The sequence below is a fragment of the Gymnogyps californianus genome, chromosome 1 (genome assembly GCF_018139145.2).
Source record: "Gymnogyps californianus isolate 813 chromosome 1, ASM1813914v2, whole genome shotgun sequence".
NCBI classification, from domain to species: domain Eukaryota; kingdom Metazoa; phylum Chordata; class Aves; order Accipitriformes; family Cathartidae; genus Gymnogyps; species Gymnogyps californianus.
In genome coordinates this window covers 201,285,596-201,304,275 of record NC_059471.1, presented here as the reverse complement: position 1 = coordinate 201,304,275, position 18,680 = coordinate 201,285,596, and the positions used below count along the sequence as shown (strand labels likewise).

Sequence of the window (18,680 nt, the reverse complement as noted above, 5' to 3'; positions counted from 1 at the left end):
TTCAGTATGTGGGAGCTATAATTTTAAGCAAATGGCAAAGTTTAAAGAATCTAGGCGTAGTAGAAAAGATTTCAACATTTTATTACTATATTGACTGAATGGATAGTACTCGTGAGCTGGTGGTGGATATGTTGGTTGTGGAGTCCCTAACTGAATGAATGAAGTTGCGTGAACTGCTCCATGTTAATCAGCTGTCTAGGAGTCTAGCCTGGAGCAAAATGTGCTGCAAAATGATGGAAGACAGGCATGGATGACCATATCCATATGGGGGCTAACACGATCAAAGGGATGCTTGTTCCCTAAGGACATCTGGAAGCTTGCAGGCAATACTTATGAAAACCAGTTTTATGAAATGTCTGTGGTAACTTGGGGGTGAACCTTAAGCAGTCACTGCTTTTCGGGAGTTTCTGGTCTCATGAGTGCAGGCTTTCAGGGACAACCCTTGTGAGTAACACCACTTCTAGTAAGCAGTGTTCTTCTAGATTATGTAGTTTATTTGTGTTACAATACTGTCTTTTTTAATAGCTACCCAGACTTTTAGAAAGTTCAGCGAAGTAGAAATAAATGCCTGCTATAGTACTGCATTAAGTAGAATAAAATCTAGTTGGTTGGTTGCTTTGCACAGTTAAGAAAACAGTACTGAAGTTTTGTAGAGGGAAACGTACTTGGAAGCTGTCAGTCAAGTATCAAGTCACAGTATTATGAAGCAACTGGAAAAGAAATGTTACTTTACACTATTTACTTAGATTGTACATAGTATCTCATACTTGTAATGGGCTGGGCCGTGAAAACTTTTCTGTAGTCTAGAAGTTGCAATATTGCACAAGGAGGGAAACTTCATTGTTGCCTACTCAATATCACATTGTCATGATTTAACCCCAGGCGGCAACTAAGCACCACACAGCTGCTCACTCACTCCCCCCTTGGTGAGATGGGGGAGAGAATTGGAAGAGTAAAAGTGAGAAAACTCATGGGTTGAGATAAAGACAGTTTAAGAGGTAAAGCAAAAGCCGCGCACACAAGCAAAGCAAAACAAGGAATTCATTCACCACTTCCCATCGGCAGGCAGGTGTTCAGCCTGCTCCGGGAAAGCAGGGCTCCATCAAGCGTAATGGTTACTTGGGAACACAAACACCATCATTCCGAAGTTCTCCCCCTTCCTCCTTCTTTCCCCAGCTTTATATGCTGAGCGTAACGTCATATGGTATGGATTATCCCTTTGGCCAGTTGGGGTCAGCTGTCCCGGCTGTGTCCCCTCCCAACTGCTTGTGCACCCCCAGCCTCCTCGCTGGTGGGGTGGGGTGAGAGGCAGAAAAGGCCTTGACTCTGTGTAAGCACTGCTCAGCAATAAGGAAAACATCCCTGTATGATCAACACTGTTTCCAGCACAAATCCAAAACATAGCCCCATACGAGCTACTATGAAGAAAAATAACTCTACCCCAGCCAAAAACAGCACACACACAAATTGTGGCAGTGCAGTTTACTGGTTTTAATCTAATGGTCAGACAAATTCCAGGCTTGCAAGCACATCCCTTGTGAATGAATTTGAGACTAAACCACGTGATTTTCTTTTTTAAAATTAATCCTTCTAATAATCAGTGGCAAAATTTAACTGATCATCTGATGTCTCTAGTAAAAGGTGAATGTTTGCATGGTAGCGTATGGGAGAAATCTGATCAACCATGAGGTAATGAAATGGCAAACATTGTAATATTTTGGCTATTTGTCACAGGACATTTTAAAAATTTAAATATGGATTTGCTATAACCTGTGTTATGAAGCTTCATTGTCACCATTAACTGTCAAATTGAATGAGTTAAGTCATAAATAATAATTTCTTACTATGTTTGACCTAACGTAGGATGAAAGGTGTCTGGATTTTAAATTCAACTGATTAAATTTTTTTCAAAACTGCTTCCTAAGGAAAAGAACAAATTCTATCGAATTCCTGTCAAATTCTGCAGCTGAAAACTAGCTGGATTTTTATCTTTCTTACCGATGGAGAGAAGACAAGAGGAGAAATTTGGATCTCACTGGTCTATTAATCAGTTTTTTAAACGGTGTCTGGAAAGAAGTTAAGTTGTATTTAATAGCAAGAGTTAATTAAGGAAAAAAAACATGAATAAAATAGTGACTGAAGTCCTTGAGTATCTCTGAAATAATTCTTAGTTATGCATAGTAGTTCTGTCTCTGCTAGGTTCCTCCATAAGTTTATTACCTGCCAAAGAAATGTTGGGATTTTTTTTTGTTTGTTTTAAAAAACTTCTTGTCATTGTTAGATTCATATTTTCATACAGGGAACCTTCCAAAAGAATCAATAGAGAATTAAAGACAGGCTCCTATGTTAATTCTGCAAGAGACTTCATGTATTTCAAAATGAAAGTGGTTTAAGTTTTGAAACAATGGTTCTTCTGGGTGTCAAGCTTTCTTAATAGCTGCCTGTGTTATTATCTCTAAGTTTATAGATTATGATGTTTGTTTATTTCTTTGCAATGTCAGTTGTTCTTAAAAATAACAAGGTGACTAATTAAAAAACAAAGAGAATCAGACAGTGGAGATTCTCATCTGTAGTAGAAGTGGAAATTGTTTTCTGAAATGTGTCAGTGCTTCACGCTGTTTGCTTTCTTTGGCTTGTCTTCCATTATGTTAGTCTCTGAATGGTTAGTCTATAATGCTTGCCTTTATTGGCATGGTCCAGAAAGCAGAAAATCCTGCTAGAGTTCATTTTGGATTGGTACCAGAGGAGAGTTACTCTTGTAGGTAGTGTATGCTTTTCAAGAAGAATTGTCTGGCTCTTCATGAGAAATACACACTTTTCTTCCTTTTGTTGAACTAAAAGGCCTATTCATCAGAGATTCTTAGCTTAACTGCATTTCAGATAACTTTTAACAATTAGCGTTTTTTATATTTACAATGAAATATGTATAAAGTATTGATAAAATGGAGTTAAAAATTAAGTGCCCATTTCATCATTACTCATGAAATATGAGTAAAAAATGAACTTTAAATACTTTTCAAAAATGTCAAAACTAGGTCTAAAGTCAAACATCAGAAAAGATTGCTAGGGCTGATAGGAATCTTTAGGTAAAGGTCAACACCAAAAGGCTAATATTCTGAAGTAACAAATTATACAGCTGGATGTGGTGACACCATGCTGTGCCACTGTAATTTGGCAGTTCACACATAATTTTACTATTATTTTGTGGTTCGTCTTTGCTTCTGTATAAACTTGCCTAGGCACTCATTCTGACTGTATCCCCCAGTCAGGACAGCAGTTAAGTCATGCTTTAGTACAGGTTATTTCTGTCCTTAACTGTGGCTTTAGTTTGTGATTCTGTAGTCACATACAACTTTAATTTTGAAATCAGTAAAAAAGCATGAGAAGCTGACGTTAAACATCAACAATAAATATTTTATGTGTATAGGTCCTTCTGCCATGAGAAGCATCTGTTTAAGGTGGCTAAATGTTATCATTCAAACTAATATATCCAATAAGTTTGTTTATTAAAATTATAAATAGCTATAAATGCTTTTTATGTACAAAATACATATTTTTGGCGATATGCTACTTTGGAATGCATCTGTATAAAGTATTTTATTCTTTAATCAGAAGACTTGCTTCACCAAAACTTTATGTATAGATTTATTGAAAGTATTGGGAAACATATTAAATATAATTCTTCTTACTTTTGAATTTTGATAAAAGAACTATCTTTTTTTTAAAACTGTAAAATAATTTTACTGTCAGAAACTGCAGAAGTATTTTTTGTAAAACACTTGAAGTCTGAAAGCTGACAGTAATTATATATCTTGCTTGTTCATTGCACACACGTACTTATTTTCATTGAAATGGAAAATTTAAATTTATTGTTCTTCATTTCTTACTTTCAATGGCTGCAAGCAACCAAATGAAATTTGTTTCTGCTGTGTGAAGAAGAAAAATGTTTGTGAGTTAGTAACTTCAGTTAGAAATAAAACTGACTTTTTTTGCATCCTGCTTCATGTAGTGGATTATCTAATTATAGTAGTCTGCAGTATAGGTATCTAAATGTGACATTTAAAAAATAAATTTAACATAGTATCTCACTTCAGTATATTTAGCTTGCAGCTAAATTTGCCTAGAGCAAAGGCAGACACATGGTAGTAATTCTGTATTTGTCCTCAATAACTGACCTAGTAATGGTGCGCTGGGTGAGGAACTGGCTGAACAGCAGAGCTCAAAGGGTTATAGTGAATGGGGCTACATCTGGCTGGTGAGTGGTCACCAGTGCTGTCCTTAAAGGTTCTATTCTAGGGCTGGTTCTGTTCAATATTCTTATTAGTGATCTGGATGCAGGAGTTGAATGCACCATTAGCAAGTTTGATGATGATACTGAACTGGGAGGTGCTGTTGACTCTCTTGAGGGACAAGAGGCCTTGCAGAGGGATCTAGATAGATTGGAGCACTGGGCAATCATCAATGATTTATTTAACATTTGAAAATTTAACAACAAATGCCAGATTCTGCACCTGGGATGCTGGGCACAAGTATAGATTTGAAGAGTGGCTGGAGAGCAGCCCTGCAGAAAGGGATCTGGGGGTGCTGGTCGACAGCAGGCTCAATATGAGTTAGCGGCGTGCCCTGGCAGCCAAGAGGGCGAACCTCATCCTGGGGTGCATTAAACACAGTATATAACCAGCTGGTCAAAAGAGGTGATTGTCCTGCTGCATTTAGCATGGGTGCAGCCTCACCGACTACTGTATGCAGTTCTGGGCCCCACAATTTAAGAAGGGTGTGAAGGTCCTTGAAGGTGTCCAGAGGAGGGCAGCAAATCTGGTGAAAGGGCTGGAAGGAATGTCCTATGAGGAGCAGCTAAGGACATTGAGGTTGTCTAGTTCGGAGAAAGGAGGCTGAGGGGCGACCTCATTGCTCTCTACAGCTTCCTGAGGAGGGGAAGTGGAGAGGGAGGTGCTGATCTCTTCTCCCTGGTATCCAGTGATAGGACGCATGGGAATGGCTCAAAGCTGTGCCAGGGGAGGTTCAGACTGGACATTAGGAAGCATTTCTTTACTGAGAGGGTGGTCAAACACTGGAAGAGGCTTCCTAGAGAGGTAGTCGATGCCCCATGCCTGTCAGTGTTTGAGGTGTTTGGACAATGCCCTTAATGCTTTAGCTTGTGGTAAGCCCTGAACTGCTCAGGCAGTTGGACTAAATGGTTGTTGTAGGTCCCTTCCAACTGAACTATTCTATTCTAAATGTTTAGAAGTTAGAGGCATGCAAGGCCTCTGTGTGGAAAATGACAATACAGAGGCTTCTGAAGCTTATACTGTCTTCAAAATGTGGAATTCTACATATAAACTGCCTTGTTTCATTTTTAAGCCTATTTCTCTAAGGTTGCAGAACATACATGGTTACTATAGCTGTGTTCTCCTTCCAATAACTTTTCAAGTTGAGGACTTGCTTCATCAGCATTTTACAGAGGGAGAAAAGTATCCACTGTACAGAATTCTACAACTTTTATAAAGCTTGTTTGTTGATTATTAAAAAAAAAAAAAGTGACCCAGATTAGCAATGCTGCTGAGGAAGGGCTGCAGAGTAATCCCCACAGTTAGCTGTTATATTTGGGGTGCCAGCTAGATACTCGTTGCACTTGCACAGTTGCTCACTTTATGCAGAGCTCAGAACTAGCTTTGATATTGACTGTTGTCTCTCTCCCAACTAGGGCAGCTGATGCGTTTTGCAGAAAGCCTGGGAAAGAAGGGTGCGAAGGTGATGGGAGTATATTAGGTTTGTAGAGGAAGGAAGAAGATTAGTCACACGGTTTTGAGACTGGAAGGCTGAGGCTGTTATGGGTAGTGGAAAATCCATCACAAAGTTCTCATGTAATTTTAGAAATATCGACAATACGTAGGCATAATATACAGTGGTAATGCTGTAGTACTTTTCCTGTACATATAATGACAGAGAAGGAGAGGTATTATCCAGGACTTGATGAGATCACTTGGAAGAGCACAAGATCATTATCTCTCCACCCTCATTCTCTACCTTTTCACATCCCATAGTAGCAGTTCGGTCTATTGTATAGCCCAAGTATCTAATTGGCTGGTTATACATAGGAATGAAATGAATCATTTAAAGATTCACACATCTTTATATATAGCTATGACTTTAAAAAGTTCCCAGGAGAGGTAACAGATAGTTTTAAGATACGCATACAGTTTTATATATTTGTCTATATTTATATTACAGAAGGATATGACTTTAGGAACATAGATACCAGGTCTGCTGAAGAGTGTTTTAGCCACAGATAGATAGAGGCTGAGAAGTGCCATGGAGAAATACCAGTGCTTTATACATTTCCATGGGTATTTGTTTTCAGACACCACTGGAGATCGGACGTTGTGATAGGTGGACCTTTGATGTAATGTGTTGTGAGTGGTCTTATTTTTAAAAAAGCTTACTGTTGATTGTTTTTAAAATTTAAAAATTTCTACTTCTTGCTTCCATATTGAAACAACTTTATCATATTGGCTGACACTTTCATATAGCCACAAAATACACCTTGAGGAAAAAAAAGTGATTTGAACAACTTCAGTCTGTATTATAATTTAGTATAATTTAACTTCTCCTACCTTAATCTTTAGGTAATGTTTCCTGTAACAGTGCTACCATACTCTTGGGATTATTTTTTTTTTGTTCATTTAGTATTTCAGTGCCTTTTTAGATCTTTCTGAGAAATGTGAAATTTGTAAGATCAGCATGTACTCATTGTTTGAGCTGATAAAACACCTCTGTGAATGTGGATGAAGGATGATCTGTGTAGCAAAATATCCCAAGAATGTATAAAGACAGACAGTAGGAATGTCTTGTTTAGGCTTTAACAAAGACTTCTTGTCATAAAGTTATCCAAAATAAGATATTAGCATTTCTGCAGTATTTGTCATTTACACCATACCAATGTCATACTTGAGCCTGTTAGCTGAAACCTGTTAACAGAACGTCTGTGATCCTTTTTGGAGGAAATTCTGCAAAATACATAGAAGCTATGTAGCAGATTAGTTCTATTAGCTCTAGCAATAACCCATGCAAGTGATTATCACAGCTTTCAAATAGTAAACGTGCTACAATAAACACAGTGTGTATGAGTACTGCTTTAGAAACCATTGATTTGTACTGCTTTTTATTTGTATTTATTTCTTATACTAAGAAATTATTTAAGCTGCAAATTACTTAAATTTGCTCACTCTATTTCCTACACATTAGTCTTACTTTTTTTTTTGTCTCAATTGAATGCAACCTTTACATGTACTTTCTTTATATTTCTTCGCCTTGTTAATTTAATGTTGTGTTCTTTTTATTGCCAAGACTTTATTTTTGGAAGCCATTATGTTATTTACAAACCTTGTTTCTTATAGTCTTGCCCCAAATAATTTGTAGCCTAAGAAATTAGTGAGGATATATGTACCTAATCATTTCACTTTATAACTTTGTATATTTTTTGTGGCATATTGTAAAGCTCTGACCTTAATCTTTTCTTAAGATAGCACAACTGAGAGCAGTTGTTTAAGCCATCTAGAGGCAGAAAAATAAATCCAATGTAATGTTTAACTAGTCGTTTCTATTTTGGGGATTTTCATTGAGTTGTAAGAGTTTGCATGCACCACCGCATTTTATTTGCTTGAGATTGGAGGAGTATTTTATTTTTTCAGACAGTACATTTGATACTTAAGGACTTCAGAAAAGTTGCAGTAAAATGTCTGTTTATTCTGTCTTCAGAACAAGTTCATAGGCACTTGGATCAGCATGAGGTGAAATACTTGCAGTTTGCTTTCCGTTGGATGAATAACTTGCTGATGAGAGAAGTCCCTTTACGGTGTACCATCAGGTTATGGGACACATACCAAGTAAGTACTTTTTTAAACCTCCATAACTCTGATAATGTGTTTTGGACATGCCAGTATGTTTGTGTGTGTTTTTTCTTGAACTTTTTGTTTTAGTGTCATCTGAGAGTCATCATAATAAGAGAAAAAGCCTTCAGTGATCATTACCGCTTAGAAACATTTAATGTCTTCAGTCTTCTTGCCCTTCAAAACCAAGCACTTGATGTCATGATAGCTCATAAAATGAACACTCACTCAAAGCATGGGTTAATGTCAATATTCCCTTCTGTCTCTTCAGAGAAGCAAAACATTGAATTGTGTTTAATCAATGCCCTCCATCGATTGTGAGTTCCAGGCTTCTTACTGCCCATCTGCTTAACTACTCAATCCCATACTAGCTTCCAGTCTCCAGTTCTCAGCATTCATCCTTCTGTCATGTCTTCTGTCTTATTGTTTGTCCAGACAAAACTCCTTATGTTACTGACCTCTAGTTGAGGTAATTATTTTTCCTCAGTAATTTCTTACCTGACTGTCAAGTGAAGGAATTGATATCAGAGAAAAACTGTTTACCCATTCTTAGTTCTGTTACTTGAAGTTCCAGTAGCTTCTGGTTGCAATTTTTAACTATGTATTTAAACAATATATCTTTATCTACTGTCTTTGTTGTTGAAATTAACAAAAAAAAGAAGGAAGAAAAGTAAAACCATTTTAAATTCCATAAGACTTTTCAAATGAATTAGTTCAGTAAATATGAGAGTAACTTATAATTTGTGTCTTGTAAAGAGACGTAACGTCTTTAAATATCAGTGTCTTTACATCTACTCGTTATGTAGCGAAGTTTAGTTAGTTTCATACACTTTAATGCCAGAATGTCCACTTAGACCATCTATCCAGACCTCTAATAGAGGGTTAAAAATTGCTTGCTATTCATTTAATGAGTCCAGTAAATTGTTTCAGTGAAGTGCGTTTTGTAGAATGTATTCAAATCTGATAAGAAAATGTTAAGAAATGAGGGATCTATCACTTCTACTGTTAATCTGTCCTAAGAGGTGGTATCCTTGCAGGTTTTATTTGGTTGTTCATCTTCAACAAATTTCTGGATTGAATTTGGCTATTGCTTCCATCTGGGATCCTTTTACCTCCTTTGTCTCATTATAACATCTGTTATTCATTTTAATATCTGTTATTACCTGGCATTTTCTTCCAGTGGAAAATATTTATTCTTTATAAGATCTTTCTGATAAACTGAAAGATTAAGCTATTTAAATGTTTCACTGTAGCTAATTTCTCTCATGTTGAATAATTTTTGTTGCTATTGCTGCAGCATTTCTAACTCCTGAAGATTTTTTTTTTACCATTCTAACTCTAGCATTGCATTTGGTAGCTGATCATTAGTCTCATCAATGTGCTAAAATAATGTAAAAGCTCTTCCTTAATCCAGCTAACCACCCATATGTGCCCAAGAAATAGCAGCGTTTGCCAAAACTTCACTTTGAGCTCATCTGTGAGCTATGATTCTATGATAATATTGAGAAATTTCTTTTGAAGACCAAGCATGTGGTTACTTTCTCAAACTAACTGTTGCCATGCTGAAAGGAACCCTTTCTCATTGCTAGTCCATAGGCACCTCTCAAGTTACACTTCAATGGGATCTTTATCCATAATAAGTGGTTCTGATTATTTAATTCTGATTTTTAGCCAATTCTGCTATATTACAGTAGTTCTCTATAGTATTTAAAAGCTTAATACTTACGTATTTACATGGGATTTCCAAGTGCATCTTTTAAATGAAGGTTTCTTATACCTAAATACCTAAATGGGATTCTATACCTAGAGTGGGATTATTTTTGTATATTAAATACGCTTAAGGAGTAATTCTGTGTTTTGACTCAGCAGGTGCAGCAGATCTGTACTGTTTTCTATGTTTCGTTATTTAGCAGACTGTTCTGTATGCATTTCTTGGTGAATAATGTATTTAAAACCAGTAAGGATATCTTAATGTAGACAGTCACCTATATTACCAACCCTTTTTCTGAAACAACCTTGAGCAATTCCACAAGTTGCTTATCAGATTTCAGTTGTGGTTATACCAAACTTATTATCAACCTATAATATGGATCTTATCAACCTGATAACATGGATAATAAATGCAATGAACCTACAAGAGCCGGTAAAGTTTGTGCAAAGTTTTTGCTAAAGTGTTAAGCAATAACGTTATAGATTTTTACACAACTTGTCACTAAGCCATTCCATTGCGTATGATTTCTAACTTAATCATTTACAACTGTATCAGCAGTGCTGCTTTCCAAATGGAAAACACTTTACAGATGGAATTTGTTCAGTTAGTTTTATCTTCTGATTCGTATTTCTAACTGTAAAGCCTGCTATAGGCCAAAATGTCATTTAGAGATACATTGGTAAAGAAGTATTTCAGAGGGTCTAGCTATGGATGGGCCTGTGATGTTGGATTTGAAAGAGAGATGTAAAATTAGTAAATGCAGAAATATAACAGGGGATCTTATTTTTGAAAGAAATCTAGCTTTCCAGATACAGATGGAAGGACCAATCCTACTAATAATTGTAAGGGCCTGGATGGATGCTTAACTGCTTTTCTCACTGTACTCAAAAGCTCATGATGCTGTTATCAGGCTTGCTTTTGCTACTTCATGTGTCCTAAAGCAGGAAAGTAAGAAAACATAGGGATTCTCCTTAGATTTCCACACCTATGCCTTCTGCTATTTTAGTGGCTACTCAGGATGTGCATGTACTGACATTTTCCCCTCGATATTCTCAAACTACTGTAAACAGAAATACCTTTAACTGCAGTATAAGTTCAGACAGAAAGTGAACTAATCACGTTGCAAAGTAATATTAGCCACAGCAGGGACTACATGCATCCCTACGCTGCTGATGTGTGAGGGCTTTTTCTCAGACTACTTACCTTGTGGCTCTCAGGAAGGGATGGGGCATTTTGCAAGGCACTGTTTACAGGCAGCTCTAGTCCCAGTGTGCGGCATGGTTCGGGAACGGCATAGGAGTGGTGCCAGAAGAGGGTCAGGATAGGTGGGGCAGTCGGATTCCTTCGTGTGGAAGGAATGGGAAGACAGGCAGGACTGTCGGATTCCTTCATATCTGCACTGGGGGTGCATTCTGGCGCACCTGTTTCCTGCAGAAATCCAGGGTGATAGTGGATGGCTTTCCTCCCCTCCCAAGGATTAGAGAACAGTGGCCTCTCTTGAAAGAGAGGATGCTGTTGATGAAGTTTTCACAGAAAAAAGTGTTTTGTCTCCTTTGTCTTCCCCTCTCCCCATCAAAGCTGAAATAATGCCTTGTCTCACTGAACTGCATGTTTTCCTCTGTTTGCAGTGGAAAGGCAAATATTGTGCTGTCTCCAGCTTAAATTCCAGATCGGTCATTCTGAGAGCAGGCCCCATTTTCTCATGAACTGCAACAGGGGATTTTCAGGGAAATGACAGCACACCTAAATAGTCTGCTGTTATATATTTGCTAGTGTGACAGGTAACTGTTGTTGTCTGGAGTTGTTAGAACCGCATTCTGTCTCTCAAAATTTGTTGCAGTTCTTCCATTGACTTCGGTGAGAATAGGATTGGACACTTAAATGATGTCCACCTCTGTCTCGGTATGTACGGTAGCAAAGGTACTCTAGCTGGTGTCTAGCTATGTCTAGCTCATATTTTCTGTCTAGTTTAATTTAGGATTCATCAGTCATTTGTTAGGCTCTGCGAAGTACATAATTGAACGTATAATCCCAAATACCTGTACTTGACCTAGTTAGAGTTGGGGGGAGGGGAAATTTGGAAAGGTTCCCAAATCCTGACTTCAGTAAATATTCTGTTATTCTGTAACTGTATCTATGAAATTCACTAAAATATATCACTGTCTTCTGTAGCAGAACTTTGTAAAGTAGAAAAATTAAAGACATTATGCATCTTGCTTACAAAGGATATGTTGTGAGAGCTTCTTAGCCATAAATATTTAGTTTGGTTTATTCTTTAACCTGAATTGCGTTTTAATGAATTATCCCGCTTTTTCACTTGATTCAGACTTTGCTATTGTTGTTTTTTTTGTTGTGTTTTTTTTTTAAAGATAAATGCTATAAATACCTTGTAAATTCTTTAAAAATAGAAATTACTTGTTAAATTACGCCCAAGACACTCAAATTTTAAATCTCTAGAACTGATTAATATTAATGTTTATAGACTTCGTCAAGTGTGAAAGATTCCACAAACCAAGATATTGTAACATAAGACCTGAGTTTTATCTTTTTATTATCTCTTGCCTTTTATCTTACATTTTGTTGTCTTTTTTGGCATAAAGGATTGGTAAAATGAGATAGCATGATGGCAGAATTATTCAGGATGTATAAGTGTTTAACATATATCTATGGACTTATGAAATGCAAGTTAGTTTTATGTTTGTTCCTTGCCAGAGGGGCGTTTTGACACTAATTTAAAGATTGCTTTGTGTATTTGAAACTGACTTTAGTTGGCTTCGAACTCTGACTTAAAAGATTCAACATATTGTAGTAGAAATGGTGGGGATGTCTCCATGCTCAGTGTCTGTGCAGTTCTACTCTAGGTAAATATTTTAAATGTTTACCATCAAAACCTCAGGAAGTATCCTTGCTTCAGTTTAAGACATCTTACTGAAGTTTGCATCAAGTTTTTCTTTTGGTTTATTTTGTTTTTTAGAATGTGTGTTGTCCTTGAGGCACTTTTAAGATCCACTGTGTTTATGTAGCTGCGTACTTCTCTGTTGGAGTGGGAGGAAGCAATGCCATTACAGCGATGGCATCCATTCTAAACTCTACATCCTTGACTAGAAATGGCAATACAGGTCTTGAACGTCAGTGGTTGTATACCAATACTTAAAGCAGAACAGTGTTTAGTTTTAACTATCAGTATTTTTAAACTGCTTAAATATTCAGTTCAAAACTACATTTGATTTCTGGGCAGTTTGGAGCTGGAAGGAAGTGTTTAACAATGCCATCAAATCATCCTTATGCAAGATAACATGATGTTATACTGACTACTGTTTTAAATAGGATAAGAATTTTCATTGGCATATAAGTACTTAATCTTATTTACTTTTCATGTAGAATGGAGTGCATGTATTTTTCATTACAGTGTTTTCCTTCTGATCCAATGTTCTTACATAAATTACCTTTTTGTGCTGTCTTTTGTGCAGTGATTTCTCTGTGTAAGTAACTCTGCAGTAGTACATAATTTGCAAAAGAGACACTGACAGAAGTTCTATAGCTAAAAACTTGCTCAGGGGAAAAAAAAAACGAAAATGAAAAATGAAAAAAATTGTAGCAGCTATGTATATTAGTTTTCAGTTTTAAATACATGGTGGCAAGTGCCATGTGAATGTTTAGAGTTCAAGTGTACAGCCTAATATTTTCTCCCTCCAGGAAGCCTTTTTGTTTAGTACCACTTAGCTGACTGCTGTATTGCCAGCTCACCAGTAGGCTGATGTAGTTGAAATGAGTCACACACTTGGACTCATTTGATACACCACAAAACAGGCAGGTGAGATAGGTACTGTTTACAGTGCCCTGGTGTCCTGCTTTACAGCTTTACCCTATTCTTGTGCAAGGACAACTTTAGTGTTACCAAGATATCTTAAGGCTTACCATGGAAAATAAATGCAAATTAAAGCATATAATCCTACCATGTAAAATGCAAAACAGTTACAAAGATTTACAAAAGGTATAGGAAAAAGCAAATAATAACACTGATAGAATTTGACAATACTGGTGAGCTGATTTACTGTCTCACTGCTGAAACAGGTTTTTCTCCTAGTTCCTGCTACCCCCTGCTCCTTGAGTTAGCTTTCTTCAGATTAGCCCAGTGAGGGGGCTGATGAGTACCACAGCCAGTGTAAGTGAGAGAGGATGAGAGAGCAGAGCTGTGATTTGAACCCTAGTGTTAAATCAGAATGATTGCTTGTCCTTTTCCAGCTTATCTGCTGTCTTTTCCTAAGAAGATTTTCTTTCTTGGTAGGTAGTATATTTCTCAGGTTGCATTCGTTAGACAAACTTCAATAGAGAGCACCCATTGGTGGTGGAACCTACTGGCTTATGCCTCTCTTCCTGAAGTCCTGCAGGTGCGTCCAGAAAAATGTATTTTTTCCTCCTTGAAATTTAATCTTTCTTCTTCATCTAGGAGACTGATGCTCCCTTTGCTCAGAATAAACATTATTTCATTTTTCTGGAAAATGTAAATGTGTCTTCATTAGACCAAGTATTATCACATGTACTTGACCAGCCATTTATATCCTTTCCTTCTTCAAGGAGGGATGAAGTTTATTTTCCCTCTCTTTGACTAGCATTCATTTTTATTGTCATGTATCTCATGTTGGACCTCATATACTCTAATGACCAATACGATAAGACATCTTTGTTTCCCATTTATTTGTTGGTATCATTTATGTAGCTCATTACTAGCTTTTGATCAAGGGGATTTTGTTTAAAAGTAGACATCTAATGTTATATTTTAATAAACAACATTGGTATGATTTTCCGGAAGTGCTGAGGACCCAAAAATCTTATTGAAGCTCATGAAAAACTGCAGAAGCACAGGTTTTCTCTTTATCCAAATGGAAAAGTAGAGGTCTAACTCTAGGGACATGTTAAAATAAAAGTTTGGTTACAGAAATTGTAACACCACCACCTCCCTCCAAAAAAAAAAAAAAAAAAAAAAGAGAGAGAGAGAGAGAAAAGAGGGGGAAAAAAGGTTACATATAATAATGTTATTTGTCTGGCGGTCAGTCATTGAAATTTAAGAAATGTTAAAAAATGCAGTTACAGTTTTTTCCTGTGTTTCCATTTTTTACATAGACTCAATCAGAGATTTTGATTCCCTGAACGTGAGAACGATTTAAGTCTGTTTTTCAGTGGAGTTGTCTTGTGATTAGTATTTATTAAAAAAAAAAAAAAAATCAATTAAAGTTGAAACAGGAGTGCATTTCTCAACAGACACCGGAGGATCTATACGAGAAAGATGTTATTACTGCTCTGGTCTCAATCAAAGCCTTAAGCCACCTGAGACAAGAGACTCAAAGTACATCTACTGAAAGCAGATTTAATTTTTCATGGCCAGGAATATTTTTCTTGTTATGGCAGTTCTAACATTTCTTTTCCATATTGAATCCATGATATTAAGTAGACAATTGTTCTCATCCTTTTCTTCAGCAGGAGTGTAAGACCTCTCACTGTCCCAGTGGTCTGGTCTTTTTTTCTTTTTTTATACAAAGCATGGTTTGGACCATAAAGATCCTTGAACCAGGTTAGGTTAAGTGGACAACAACAAACATTTAGAGTGAGAGCAAAAGAGAGCAAAATCTTCTGCTACTCAGAAGCTTTATTATATCTCTATCTGTTATACATTTTTAAAAAAATGCCCATTGAGTATTATTAAATATGTATATAATTGTTTTAAAATATACTGTTTAGAACATCCTGTGGCAGTGATTTTTTGCAATTTCTTTATGCAGTGTGAAAAGAAATTCTCCTTTGTTTTAACAAAAAATTCTTTTGAATTCACTTCCACTTATTTCTTTGATTATGAGAAATTGTGTCAAATCATTCTTTATTCACTTTTTCCCCATCACCTGTTCCAAAACTGTTTTCTGTCTCTGTATGCAATCACTCCTTTTCCAAGCTGAAAATATCTGTACTTATAAAAGCCATTTCATGCACTTTTTGTGCTTATCTTTCTTGTCTGTAGTCTTTATAGTTTTACTATAAATTTTATTTCTGTCATATACTAAATGGAAACTTCTTCAAGAGATGAGCCCACCATAGATTCATAGAGTGAGATGAAGTTGTTTACTATTTCTTTCTTTATTTCTGTATTTATAATTTCTCATGCCTTTTCTCCTGTTGAATATGAGTGCTTTCAGGTAACTGTTCGTAGTTAGTCCAGCTTGTCTGTCTTAGTGGTTAATGTCAAGGACAACATCAAGTGTGTATGATTTGTAGTGTTTTTCTCTCTGTGTGTATATCCAGACTGAATTCATTTGCCATTTTATTATTCAGTGACACGACAGCTTTCTGCAACTTTTTGCAGCCAGCTTTATTTTTTACCGGTAAAAGCTATCCTGAATGATTTTACATCTCTACCAAACTATTATTTTTCAAGACCGCTTAGTAATTTAGTGAGCAACACAGATCCTATTCTGTTATTTTTGTTCTTTTAATTCATGAACACTTTCTCTCTTGTTCGACAACAGCTTAATTTTAGAGTCTTGCTTAGTTACCTTGTTAAAAGTGTCTGGGCATCTGAATATTTAATATTCAATTACTAACACGTGGGTAGGATCATGTCTTTAAGATTTCTAGGCATTTGTCAGTTTGATTGAGACTGGCCAGTGGGTTAAATGTTTCTGGAGTAGGGGAGACAGATGTAGTGGGATATAACCTTTCCTGCCCAGACATAAAATGTGAATGTTTAATTTTCTTAGGAAATAAAGGTAAAAATACTGTGTGACTTGGTAGTGACTCTTCTTGTCCACCTGCCATATACCATCAGAGAAACCAGCTCCTGGATTAAAAAGCATCAGCGGCCTCTGGAGCCTGTACTCAGGTCATGCCTCTCCCTTTGATTCTGCCACCTCTTGTTTTCTCTTGGGGATTTTTTTTTTTTTAGCTTCCTACTTGAGAGCTGGAATTCACTGTCCTGCTGTCTACTGAACCCAGCCTTGATCTCACCCACTTTCACTGTAATTCAAGAACACCTTTTCACATCGTTTTCTTTAAAAGTAAATCTGAAAGTATGATTTAAATCAAGTTTAGTTCTTGGACACCGTAGGAAGACGTGAACACATGAGAGGACTTTTACTTGCAAGACTGGCAATCTAAACAAGTTCCTGTTTGAACAAAACATCTTTATTCTAACTCTGCATTTCTTTGGAAGTTTCTAGATCCCTTTGTGTTCAGCAAGTCAGTATTTTCCCTTATGTCAGTAGACTCCTGATACATAAAGCTTCCCTTCAGCTTAAGCAATTGAAAAGTTTTTATACTTTTTGAATCTGTGTCAGGCAACTGACTCATCACCTTCTACCACATGGATAGTTATCTTCTGGGATAACTTTGTTGCCAAGGCAACCTCCCATTGGCAAGAGGTGTGCTCATTAGGACTTTATTGTGCAGGCAGTTATATTTCAGTGGTATAGCACTGAAGTCAGTGACCTCTTATTGTTTATCTTGTGCTAACCACAATCTGAAATAACATAAAACTCAAAGAAAAGAAGGTAAGAATGTTAATCAAAAAAAGAACCGGACTGCTTTATCTTGAACTGTATATATAACTTTATATACAGTCTTTAACGTGCATAAGGATTATGTGCACAATGGAGAAGAACCAAGTTTCTTAAACAGTAATTCAGCTTTTCAGTGTGAGCTTAAAATACGCTCATTCACATTTATATAAGCTCTCAGGTTTTCTCTTAGAAAAGAAGAAAGCCAAATGCTATTTGTAGAATTATAATGATGTGTATATACGATTAGTAATCTTTTGTTGATCATCCAGGTCTATTTTATTAGTTGTTCCTATTTATTTTGCAGTTTCTTATTGAGGGACAGGGTTCCCAAATTCCCAGTGAAAGCAGACTAAGCGGGTCCTGATTTTGAGCTGGACCACAGTCTTGCACAGAGCAGTATGCACATTCAGATCCCAAAATGTGATCTGCAGTTATATATCCTCACCTTCCTCCATCCTGTCTTGTGTGTTTTGCCTCGACAAAGATTAAAAAAAAAAAGTTAACTTCCTTCCTCTATCAGATAAAATCAGCTTTATACCTGTGCCAGCCCTTTACCTCCCCTAATTGGGATCTTAGCCATATCACTTAATACATCTCGTCTGCTTAGCCCCATCTTTATTTTCACATTCTGTCTTGGCCTTGCAGGAAGAATCAGTCTTGGCACTTTCTGTATCTCCGCTCAAATTCTGTGGTACAGCAGAGCAGGCTGGGTACCATGAGAGATGCGTATCAGGTTAGTTCTTGGGAGTAAATGCCTGTATAGTGGTGTTTACCTGAACTCCGAGAAATATGCACTTACACTAGCAATTATAAAACTGACAGTAGCTGCCTGTATGAGATGCTTAAATATGACTCCCCATAAAAGTTGAAGTTATCATCTAGCACAAACATATGCCTTTGAATGGGTTTGCATATTACTCTCCAGTACATGGGAATTTCTGAGTTTAGATGTCTGTTGGATCTGGAACTCCGAGGTTCCTAGACTCTGGCCTTCCTACCTGTGGGCTTACTGTGAACAACGGAGGTGGGGTTCAGTTTGAGATATAAATGCAAAAATATAAGTGTCTTACTGTAAGTTTGTGTGTGTGTGTTGCTGTGTCAAGTATCTAAGCTTCCATGATAAGCTGATGGAGACCTAGTAAATAAGCTCAGAGGACCCTAGAGAGGGATTAGTTAAGGCTTAGAGTGGGTGGTCAGCTGAATCCCTTTTTATGCTCCATTGAACATATTGACTACATCTTCATTACCTGTGTAGCTTAACTACACAGCATGCTTGTAGACACTTAAATTTAGAAATCGTAATCTCAAAGTGGAAGCTGAGTTTCTGCAAAAAGTGAGTTAAAATTCCTTTCATAACATTCAAAAGGACTTTTTTATCATGTGAAATTCTGGGCCACTAGATCAACTGCTTTTAACGTAAGTGTGGATTGCAAATATGTTTGCGTATTGCCAATTTTTGTCCATTTTTTTTGGTAGCTTTCATTGACATCAGGGAGGATTCAATGTGGAAAACGTAAGAAGGAAAAAGATGTG

General features: G+C 36.7%; 1 protein-coding gene across 4 annotated transcripts in view; it reads left to right on the top strand.

The window, feature by feature from the left end:
- TBC1D22A (TBC1 domain family member 22A) overlaps positions 1 to 18,680 on the top strand; it is a 202,458-nt gene that overhangs the window by 101,704 nt on the left and 82,074 nt on the right. For all 4 annotated transcript variants that reach the window (XM_050914810.1, XM_050914805.1, XM_050914797.1 and 1 more), the window contains one exon: positions 7,759 to 7,886. In XM_050914810.1, the coding sequence (XP_050770767.1) occupies positions 7,759 to 7,886 (128 nt within the window). The remainder of the gene's footprint in view (positions 1 to 7,758; positions 7,887 to 18,680) is intronic.